Source organism: Quercus lobata, chromosome 8, assembly GCF_001633185.2.
Source record: "Quercus lobata isolate SW786 chromosome 8, ValleyOak3.0 Primary Assembly, whole genome shotgun sequence".
Taxonomy (NCBI): Eukaryota; Viridiplantae; Streptophyta; class Magnoliopsida; order Fagales; family Fagaceae; genus Quercus; species Quercus lobata.
The window spans coordinates 22411641-22421704 of record NC_044911.1 but is presented as its reverse complement, the minus strand read 5'-3'; the positions used below and the strand labels follow the sequence as shown (position 1 = coordinate 22421704).

General features: G+C 35.2%; 1 protein-coding gene across 1 annotated transcript; it reads right to left on the bottom strand.

Moving 5' to 3' along the window:
• Window positions 1-2241: 2241 nt before the first annotated feature.
• LOC115954591 (squamosa promoter-binding protein 1-like) lies at window positions 2242-4428 on the bottom strand. Its single transcript, XM_031072498.1, has 2 exons — window positions 3831-4428; window positions 2242-2772 (listed from the first exon to the last, which is right to left on the bottom strand). Exons 1-2 carry the CDS (start codon window positions 4175-4177, stop codon window positions 2580-2582), a joined length of 540 nt encoding a protein of 179 aa, XP_030928358.1. The 5' UTR covers window positions 4178-4428; the 3' UTR covers window positions 2242-2579.
• Window positions 4429-10064: the final 5636 nt, after the last annotated feature.

The following is a 10064-nucleotide window of genomic DNA, read 5'->3' as shown; positions in this document are numbered from 1 at the left end:
TTTTACCTCTGTTCCCATACTCACGTTTTAAGTCTAGAGTCTGTTTAGGGGTTTTGTCATGAAATAGCCAAAGGGAGATATTGTAAAGTTGTGATTTAATGTTTTATGTTGGCTTTAATTTTTTGTCAAATTTGATTGTAATTCTGTTCAATCATTTCCCTGTATTATAGTGGGATTTAATGTAAGGGTTGTGTGAAAGTTTGGTGAATAACTTGTGAAGATGAGGATTTCACAATTAGCTCGTGACTGGCTCACGATTGCTGACCCACAAAACAGGCCATGTGAAAAGCACATGCTGGAATTTAAAGAGTCTTTGACAAACTGAATTTCGCAAGTCATTCGCGACTTAGGCCAAGTCGCGAATGACTCGCGAAACTCTCTGCCTGATTATTTTTTAGTGTTCCTTTTCTCATTCCTTTTCCAACAATATATAAACCCTCATTACCCACGAAATGTAAGAAGCAGAAGGAGTATTCACAAGAAACTTTTGAGAGAGAAAACCCTTGCCAAACACTTGAGAGTTAGAGATTGTTTACCCACAATCCTCTACATCATTTCACTAGAGTTTCCATTTACTCCTACCTCTCCATCTACACATCCTTGAGAGGTCCTTGGCCCAAACACTTACCTCACCCATTCTGAGTGTTGAGAGAAGTTTTGGTGCCCATAGGAAGCATTGGAAGAAGCCATTGAGTGGTGGATGCAATCGGGTGGAATTGCGGGATTCAGATAACTAGTGGAGACAAGACTCTAAAAAGTTTGTTGATAGCAGGAGTTTGAAGGGCTCAGGTACATTGGGTAGATTAGGCTTGGAGGGACTTTTTGATATTCATGTACTCCAACTTATTCACTACTAGATCGATTTCAGCTTAGATGGCCGCGGAGAGGTTTTTCGCTAAGTACTTCAGTTTCCTCTTTGATAACACGTCTCAGTGTTATCTTGTGTTTGCATCTCTCTTCCCTACTCTTTAAGCTTTACATTTATCACTTATTGTACTTGCTTATGGGTTAGAGTAGTGTTACAGTTTATTGAACTTCATTTGCTCTTGTTCCACACTTAGATTAGTTAAAGTAAAAGTAATTAAGTCGTAATTTAAAATTGGGGGTCTAAACAAGCATTAGTGTTTTCACACTAATTGAGTTTTCATAGGCCCAAGTCTAATTCTACTTTGTGTGCAAGCCAAATCTCCTACTTGTACTAGAAGTTTATTAGTCTAGGATTTAGTCTACTATATCCATGTTATAGTTCATTGTAACACGGGTTTTGTACTACACTCTTATATAATAAAGATGTAACTTTTAAGGGTTTTTCCTCCATGGACGTAGGCCGTAAGGCTGAACCACGTAACCCTCTGTTCTTGTGTTCCAATTTTATGCTTCCCTTTTCCTTATCTATTCAAGCATATTCAACATGGAATATATCATAGCTAATATTTAACATGGTATCAAAGCCACCTTCTTGTGGCCATGGTTTTTTGTTCTTACAGTGTGTTTAAGAGCAATCTTTATCTTCCTTGGTATTTCTTCACTACGTTCATTTTCTTTGGTTTCTCATTACTACTGTCAAAACTCTTCGGTTCTTCGGTATAGTCATGCCACTGTTAGAAGGTCAACACTACAAGATCATGACCATTGCCTTCCTCAAACCATTGTCACAGAGCCAAACTTCATTCAAGGGATCTTCTCAACCTTATCAAATCTCAAGTTTTCATCAAGCTTCCATCTTGAATTTGAGAGGGGGTGTTAGAGATATATTAGCTCATTAGCATAGGCCCAAACCTAATTCTATTTTGTATGCACGCCAAATCTCCTACTTGTATTAGAAGTCTATTAGTCTAGGGTTTAGTCTACTATAAATACCAATGTTATGGTTTATTATAATATAGGTTTTGTATTACACTCTTATATAATAAAGATGTAGCCATTAAGAGTTTCCTTCATAGACGTAGGTCGTAAGGCTGAATCACATAAGCCTATGTTTTTATGTTCCTATTTTATGCTTCCATTTTCCGCATCTCTGTAAATATATTCAACATGAAATATATCAAAGCTAATATTTAACATTGTTTAATGGCATCAGGCGATTTCAGTGTTGAAGTGAAATATCTCATCCAGCAGTAGAGGTTTTAAGTCTTCGAAACGTGCTTATCTATTATAGACTAATGTTGCAAGGGAACTCTATGCATCAAACTGGAAATTCTATCACTCATCACTCATCAGGTTGGAGAGAAACTTAGGATATAAATTAAGTGCTCTGTATAGATAATTAGAGACCAGGTCCTTCAATTTCAAAACTTATATGAGAGGGAAGTACATAGAGAGACAAGCATAGTTACTATAGAACACTAACTTAAGGCCTATTCCACATAGCCATACCAGTTCATAAACAATGACATAAGTAGAACCAAAACAAACAACCCAAGGTAGTTGTTACTTGTTACAAGGACGGTCTCCTCTTAAATATGATGTAGATACGATTTCTCAGTACGCAGCATAGAAAACTATCAATCTTATGTAGGGCAGGGCATGTAAGGATGACAGAAGAGAGAGAGCGTGCCAGAACGCGGAAACCATTGATCTTATCGCATCTGGAGTTGCTTGTAACTGGAATTCCCTGGGATTGTTACCTGAATTCTGCCACTATGATCATCAGTTTGCCTACTCTGAGTTTCCTTTGACTGGTAACCAACCTTTCTGCGGCGCTCATTATGTCCAGCCAAGCGTACGCGGCAGCTTCTTTTGGCTTCATCAAACTCTAATAGATCATGGAACCTATATGGTCCAATTATGAAAAGTTCTCAGATACCATCAAAGTTAAATTCACTGAAAGAGCATACGACATAGGAAAAAAAAAAAAAAAACAGCCTTGTCCTAGTTTTATAGAAGTGGTAAGTGCTAAATGAATTTATAGGCAAGGGACAAATGAAGCTTTAAGTTCAGCAGAGACTATAATATCTACAAGTAGAAAGTAACTAAAAATTCAAGCAATTTATGTTGATACTGTTGTTTGAATGCCATAACCCTTTATTTATTAAAGGTATTCTTTGAAAACTTCCTTTTAGAAAAAGTTCCTGTTACTGCAACTTGAACCTGTCTTATGTGGTAACTTTCTTTAATTGCATTGCCTCCAGTGTTGGAATTAGAGGGAAGCTCTTTCATTGAATTTAGGACTCTCCACTACTTTTGGCGAACAAGTTAGCACATGAAATCTTCTTGCAAATGTCTAAGACGTTCTAGTATTTTAGCGTAATAGTTACATTGCGTAACATTGGGTCAAAATAAAGTATAGAAGAAATTCACATGTTTTAGGAATTATTTTTATTTTCTGTCGTTTTAGTATATGATGGAATACACATACATTTACATATAGAAGCCAAACTGGTAGTGGAAGTAATGCTAGGAATCACATTCCAAGTCTGCAAACATATTCAAAGGTTTAGAACTGAAAATTAGCTATATTGGGGTCTACAGGTCATTGTTGCCATACATCAAAAGTTTGACTTGTTTGTTTTGGTGAAAAACTTCTAAATTATGCCGATAAAGTTAGTTCTTGAAGTATTCTTTGGAACAGAGAATTATTCGAAGCTTCATCTATATATGTGTGTGTGGGTGAGAGAGAGAGACGTTTTTAACCAAAAAGAAATAAAGGATGTAGCTTGAAAATTCTGGGAGAATGATCTAGGAAATTTTCACAGAGGCAAGAAAATTTTCCTTACTTACATATAGATTATGATCATCAAGTAAAAAGAAGCAGAGGCCGTGCTAGTTCTACAATATTAAAGAAACTTGAATCAGAAACAATACTAAAAGAAGGTTTAGAGATCCTGGACCTGCTGCATTGCTGACAAAACCGTTGCCTCTGCCCTGCAACAATCACAACAGATGCCTTTGAATGAAGCTCACACACTTTATGACGGCGATGGTAACGCTTTGCATCAGTTAAATCAGCTCCACATTTCTCTGCCTGACAACATGGCGGTGACACCCCACCAGCACCACCACTAGCGCCTCTTTTACCAGAGAAAACAGCAACTGCTCTCTTTCTCTCATTATCTGCAAAGCTCATCATTTCACCACCTCCCTCTTCTTCATCCAAGTCATCATCTACATCTTCTTCGACTTCCTTGTAGACCTTCTCTTTGAAAGTTCGCTTGCCTTCAAAGCTCCTAGCTTCCATTGAGAAAGGTTGCAAGAAGAAGGTAGTGGTGGAGAGTAGTGGAGAAATGGGGTGGAACTTGGGAGTAATGTAGGTGAAGAAAGTGTAATAAAAAGGTGAAAAAGGTGAAGCAGGACCACAAGCTCCATTGTCTTGAGTGTGTCAGTATATGGTGGTGGAATAGTGAATAACAAGATGTTTATAAGCTAGTTTGGAGAACGGTAAGTTATGATTTGCTGATGTTGGAAAGGTTTGATGAACCTAATTTTGTTTACCAGTGGTTGGTGCTGTACCGATAGTGTGTTGGAATTACATGCTAGACTTTTGGATGGTGTAGATTACATGCTAAACTGATTCCTGTTTGAGGGTAGGAAGTGCATGAATTATCACAATTCATTGTTAAGATTAAGATATCAGACGTACACGAAAAGTTTTTATTGATAATTTGGTCTTTGTAGGATCTAATTTCATATTTGATTTCTATAAAGTGTCATGATGATTACTATGAAGGATCATTATTTCCCATTTTAACTCTAAATTATTACTTGCATGTACTAGTTTAAATTATGGACCATTGTGGTCCATCTGGACTGAACTTGAGAAACATTCTGATCAAAGTGTTACATAAATTCATTGTTCCTTGAAATGGACAATTGGTGGTAGAGCCACCTAATTTATAGGCGATTTGATCAGTGCCTGGGTCATAAAAGTCTTATTGAAATAATTAGGATACGTACTAGCCTAAATTCCTTATCATCTTTAACCTGTACTGTCATATGATCATGATGCACAAAGCGCATGGCAGAGACCAAAACTTGACTAGAAATTTAAAGCAAAAGAATGAGTCTAAGTTGAGTAATAGCTAGGGCTAGGCACCTTGAACGTCTTTAGGATTGACATTTGAGGCAGCTGGATGGATGTATCTTCCTCTAACAGGACCTAATTTCTTCTTTATTGATTTTAATGGAGAACTATAATTTTCTTTTTAGTTGTAATTTGGATGCCAATGACTTCACAACCTAAATAAAAAACAAATGCCAAACAGACGGATTCATCGACTTTATATAGTACTAGTCTTTCATTAGACATGGGATCTCTCACTGTGTCTTTGCTAAGCGAAGAATATTTGTGTATGAGCTCTATGTCTCTTTCTTTTTGCTATATGAGGGAGATGAATGAAGAAAACTCATAGGCATAAACCTTGAGTTCAACCTCCAATGTGATTTAGAATATCTACTCCATGATCGAATGTTATATAAGGCAAACTTCTTCATAAGTGGATATGAATTGCACTGCATTTCTAAAGCCTGAAAAGTTGTTCTTGTTCACTATGAGAAGAGACTTGAGAGGGACACATCATTTTACCAATGAACCCTTTATTCAACTATACTGTACGAGTGCCTAAAATCACTTCTTTTCAGTTATACATACAAGTAAAAATGTACAGCACGGTACCCTCTTTGTTTGCCTTCAGATGGCCTGTATATCTTTAAATCATGCTTTATCTGCCCCTTCTACTTTACCTTTTCCTGTAATAATTTCATGAAATACAACATATATTTAAATTTTTATAAACCAATATTATGCCTCAATGTTTTTTTTGTTCGGCATACACATGAATAGAAGTCTTACATGGAGAAAATTTTAAAAACTTGAAAAATTAATATAATATAATTGGGTTTAAAGTTAAACTTTTGGGTTAGTGGTGTACAGACCACTTAGCTAAGTCTGTAATAGAGTGGGCAAACTGGTCATTTCCTTTGGGAAATCTTAGAGCTCATTCCAACCATTCACGTGTCCAAGAAATAAATAAATCAAGTCCACACATCTATCCTAGGAATATCTAAGGATTCAGGGGCAGTTATGAAAATTCATGACATAATATTCCAGGTTTGGACAAATGGAGAAGGTGTGCCAAGATAAGGAGTAGGACAAAGAGATTAAGAGCTCGCTGTTGCATTGTGGTGGTAGCATCAGGGCATGCCCACTACAAAGATCCAATGTCATGTAATGTTTGAGTAGTCGAATACAAACAAAGGTGCTGAGGACATGTACTATGGAGTGCACCCTTGGCCATCAGGCCATGTTGTTGTGAGTGTAACCTTAATGCAAACAAGGAACTCAGTAGGCTTTGGCAGTACATAATACTCCACTCATCTACTATAGTATCAGTCATGCACAACTAGCTACCTAACAAAGAATGGCATGACAATATAGACTCCAAAATATTGTAGCAACTTTTGTACTATGTTCATATCCAATTAGAACCTTACAACTGTTATGCTTACTGTGTATTTTGGGTTTATAAGTTATTATGAGGAGCCCTATTGTAATTTGGTTAGTTTTTTTGGAGCATAAGCGCAAATATTGCTAACACTTTCCTACGGTGATTCAAAGTAGAGTTTTCTCTCTCTACTTCAAAAACTATGATTTTTCACCTGGACTTTAGTTTTTAAGTGTTTCAAGGCTTTTAGACTTAGGTTATTAGGTTACATGGTATCCTTACTTCTTATCATGGTTTTGAAACCTAGACTATTCAAAGAATGGAAAAATGGAGAGGTTTAATGTTTTTAAGGTTAGATTAGGATTCAACCAAGGTCAAACCATGATATGTCATTTAATTTTTTTTAGTAAATTCAATTCATAAGTTATGTTTATATATAATAATTTTTCATATCTGACTAACACAATGCTTGTGGCCAAATGGTTGACATATTAGATATGTCTAATGTGTAGATTATCTACCTTATATTAAAGTCTCAATTGGAGCCTCTAAAAGCTATTATCCCCCAACAGTTTCCTGGCTTACAAATACCTTTATGTACTTGAGTCTATTGATATTATGGACAAAGGGACCTTATATTTTGTTATATGAAGGGACCAAGTTGAGTAGCCTTGCAACAAAATGAATGTCAACACTACCACACATTAGCATAACAGATCAAATTAATGACATGACCTTGCAACATGAATTAACATGGGCATAAGTAGTTGATTTAAGCATTTTACAGAAGTCATAAGTTCTTGTTCGATTTATAAAAAAATTAGAAGAATAAGAGGCAATGGTTTAGAAATGTTTCAGATAATTATTAGTTATCTGATCGTATTTGATATGTTTTCTGTTAAATTTCAGCTGGTACAAAGTGATGTAGAATGATAGGGTATAGGCTGTTAAAGTCAAGAGTTCAGAGCATTTTGGGTAGTGCTTGGCTGCTCTTGGGTAGTGTTTGGATCCATACATGTGTGTAATAGACACTGCCCATTTAACAATATCATCTGTAATGCAAGTTACAAGGTTTACAACTTATCATTGCCAAGGGGCAAGGCCATTGACTAGTGAAAAGAAACAAAAGTTTAGGCAGTTTCTTGAAACGTTATAATACCCAGAGAGATAAGAATCATAAAGAAGTTATATAGCCTGCTACATGAACTTGGAAGACAAAACTGTTTTTTCAGACATATGTCATGATTCGGCCATAGGACCACCGTGCTCACTGGCTTCCGCGTCGCCAGTGAGAATCAACATCACACCCACTTGATTTTTGTCACAATAATGTGCCCATCACCCTCAGCATTGAGTTGGATTTTGGTCCCATCATCGCTCTTGGATTCTTCCTTTTTTTGCAGGGCCCTTTAATGATAGAACCTTGATCATCAAGCATTAGGACTTGAATTCAAGAAAATAGGTCCACATGAAATTTCAAATTTGAAATTCACAAAAATTGTAAAATTGATTCTTTTCTTATCTTTGCTGGATATTGATCAAGGTTTGTTTTTGTTTTGTTTTTTTTTTTTTTTTTAAATTTATTTATTTATTTATTTTGTCTATACGGCTAGGGGGGAAAAAAGAACAAAACTAAAAAACTAAAACAAGGAACAAAGAACAAAGATTTTGTTACTCTTGTAAATAGACAATATATGTGTATTAATTATACAGAATCGAAGATTATGGAAATGAGAAAGGTGCTATTCCTGTCTGTAAAAGAGGATAAGATAGCTGGACAGAGGTCCCCTACACCCTAGTTCATTGTCAAATGTCATCCAATGTTGAGTTGGTTGGTCCCAGCAACTTCAATTTTGACGAATCATGCAGAAGGTAGGTCACATATATGCCCAAAATTTCAGCTTGTTCTATCCAAAAGTTGTCCAGATTAGATCGTGCGTTTCAATAGCTCAATTAGTAAAGCTTTTTGTCGTCGAATACTATATAGTATATAGTGGTGATAGTGTGGTACCTACACTAACTATGTATGTCCATTTCACTCGCACAAATCTAACTAGTGGCTTTATCAGAAATTGCTTTTCTATCGCGTTTTCTTTTTTATCATTCCTCCTGAACTCTTTATCTATCAAAATTATTCGCCAAAAAATAGACTGCGTATCAGATACCAGAACCCCAGTATTTTGACACAAGCGAGTCCGACACTAAGCAAGGCATTTTGTATGTGGACAGCTAGCACAAAGAGCACATATGCAGTCCATAAAGCCACTCAAAAAGCCTCAAGGACAGTCCAAACTTAGGTCTGGTACAGTCCTTTCTCCTTTGCATGCTTTCCTGCTTTATGCTTTGAATGTCATTCTTTTTCTTTTTTTTTCTCATTATTAGCTTTGATTTGGATATGTTTGGAAGGATGAAAGAGTGAAAAAATAGAAAAAGCTGAAGAGAAAATTAAAGATACCTAGATATTTTCTCTTATTTGGTAGAATAGAAAGATGGAAGTAAAACAAAAAAGATAGAGAGAGGGGGGTATTTTTCTATTCGGACTGCCATTTTAGTCATTCCAAAAATGGAAGGAAAATATAAAAGAAAATGGAGTATCTTACAATATAAGTCCATAATCTTAACCTATGGTTTTAAAAACAATTTAATACCCTCTCAAATAGAAAACAATTTAATACAAGGGTTCCTAGGTGAATAGTGTAAGGGCATATTAGAAATTTCATACAAAATACTTTTTTTTTTTTTAATTTATATACCCCCTCTCAAATACTTATATATAAAATTATTAATCCTATCTTGAAATATCTAAGTAGATTGTTCTATAACATTGTTAACATCAGTTATATAATTTAGAAATAAATAAAATTTGTTTAAAATATCAGGTTCGATATCTGTTATCCATGTTCATTGTATGTAATCATAATTTAAACGTAAGTAAAGTAAACAAGTAATGTAATCTTAGTTTAGCAAAAAAAAAATGTAATGTAATCTTAAGTTTGCTTATCATGAACAATGTCTAGATTTGATTTTTTTTGGACAAGCAATCCTGGTGGTTTTAACTGCATTAAATGATCATGTGCATCTTTTTAATTTTAACTCTTGCGTTTTTCGATTTTCCATGTAATTATGCACTTCATTTGGTTCAGTTTGGTACACTACATTTAATTTACTCATGATTTCCTTCCTTACTTTTTCTTCGAACTCAAGTTACCTTCAAGCTTTTTTTGAGAAAGAAAAGTTGCCTTCAATCTTCCACCTTTAGTTGGAGGGAATGTTAAAGATAACAATATTGAATCTAAGTTAATGTCAAATCTATTATCCATGTTCATTCTATCTAGTCATACTTAAGTGCTACCAAATTAAGAATAAAATAATATTAATCTTACTTAAAGTACGTGTAAAGTAATTTTAATCCTATTTGTAAGTAGATCAAGTAGTGCAACCCTAGTTTGTTTAGGATTTTAACTTACTATAAATACCTTTAAATGAATTTGTTAGAGTGAAAATTCACCTTCAGTTGGGTAGTCTAGAGATGTCGATAGAAGATGTTTTCGAAGAGGTAGTAATGGAATATTTGATGAGCTTGCAAAAGAGAGAGGACTGATCGTAGGGGGCGCTAGTGTGGCACCGGCCTAAAGGTTTAAGTCAGGAGTCCAAAGAGCTAATATGATATTGTAGTGAGTTAAA

What these genes read in the sequence shown, in the direction of transcription:
- LOC115954591 (XM_031072498.1), bottom strand. Translation starts at nt 4,177, where the DNA reads ATGGAAGCTAGGAGCTTTGAAGGCAAGCGAACTTTCAAAGAGAAGGTC. An exon ending in TTTTGTCAGCAATGCAGCAG is followed by an intron (nt 2,773 to 3,830) that starts GTCCAGGATCTC and finishes TGGACCATATAG; the next exon opens with GTTCCATGATCTATTAGAGT.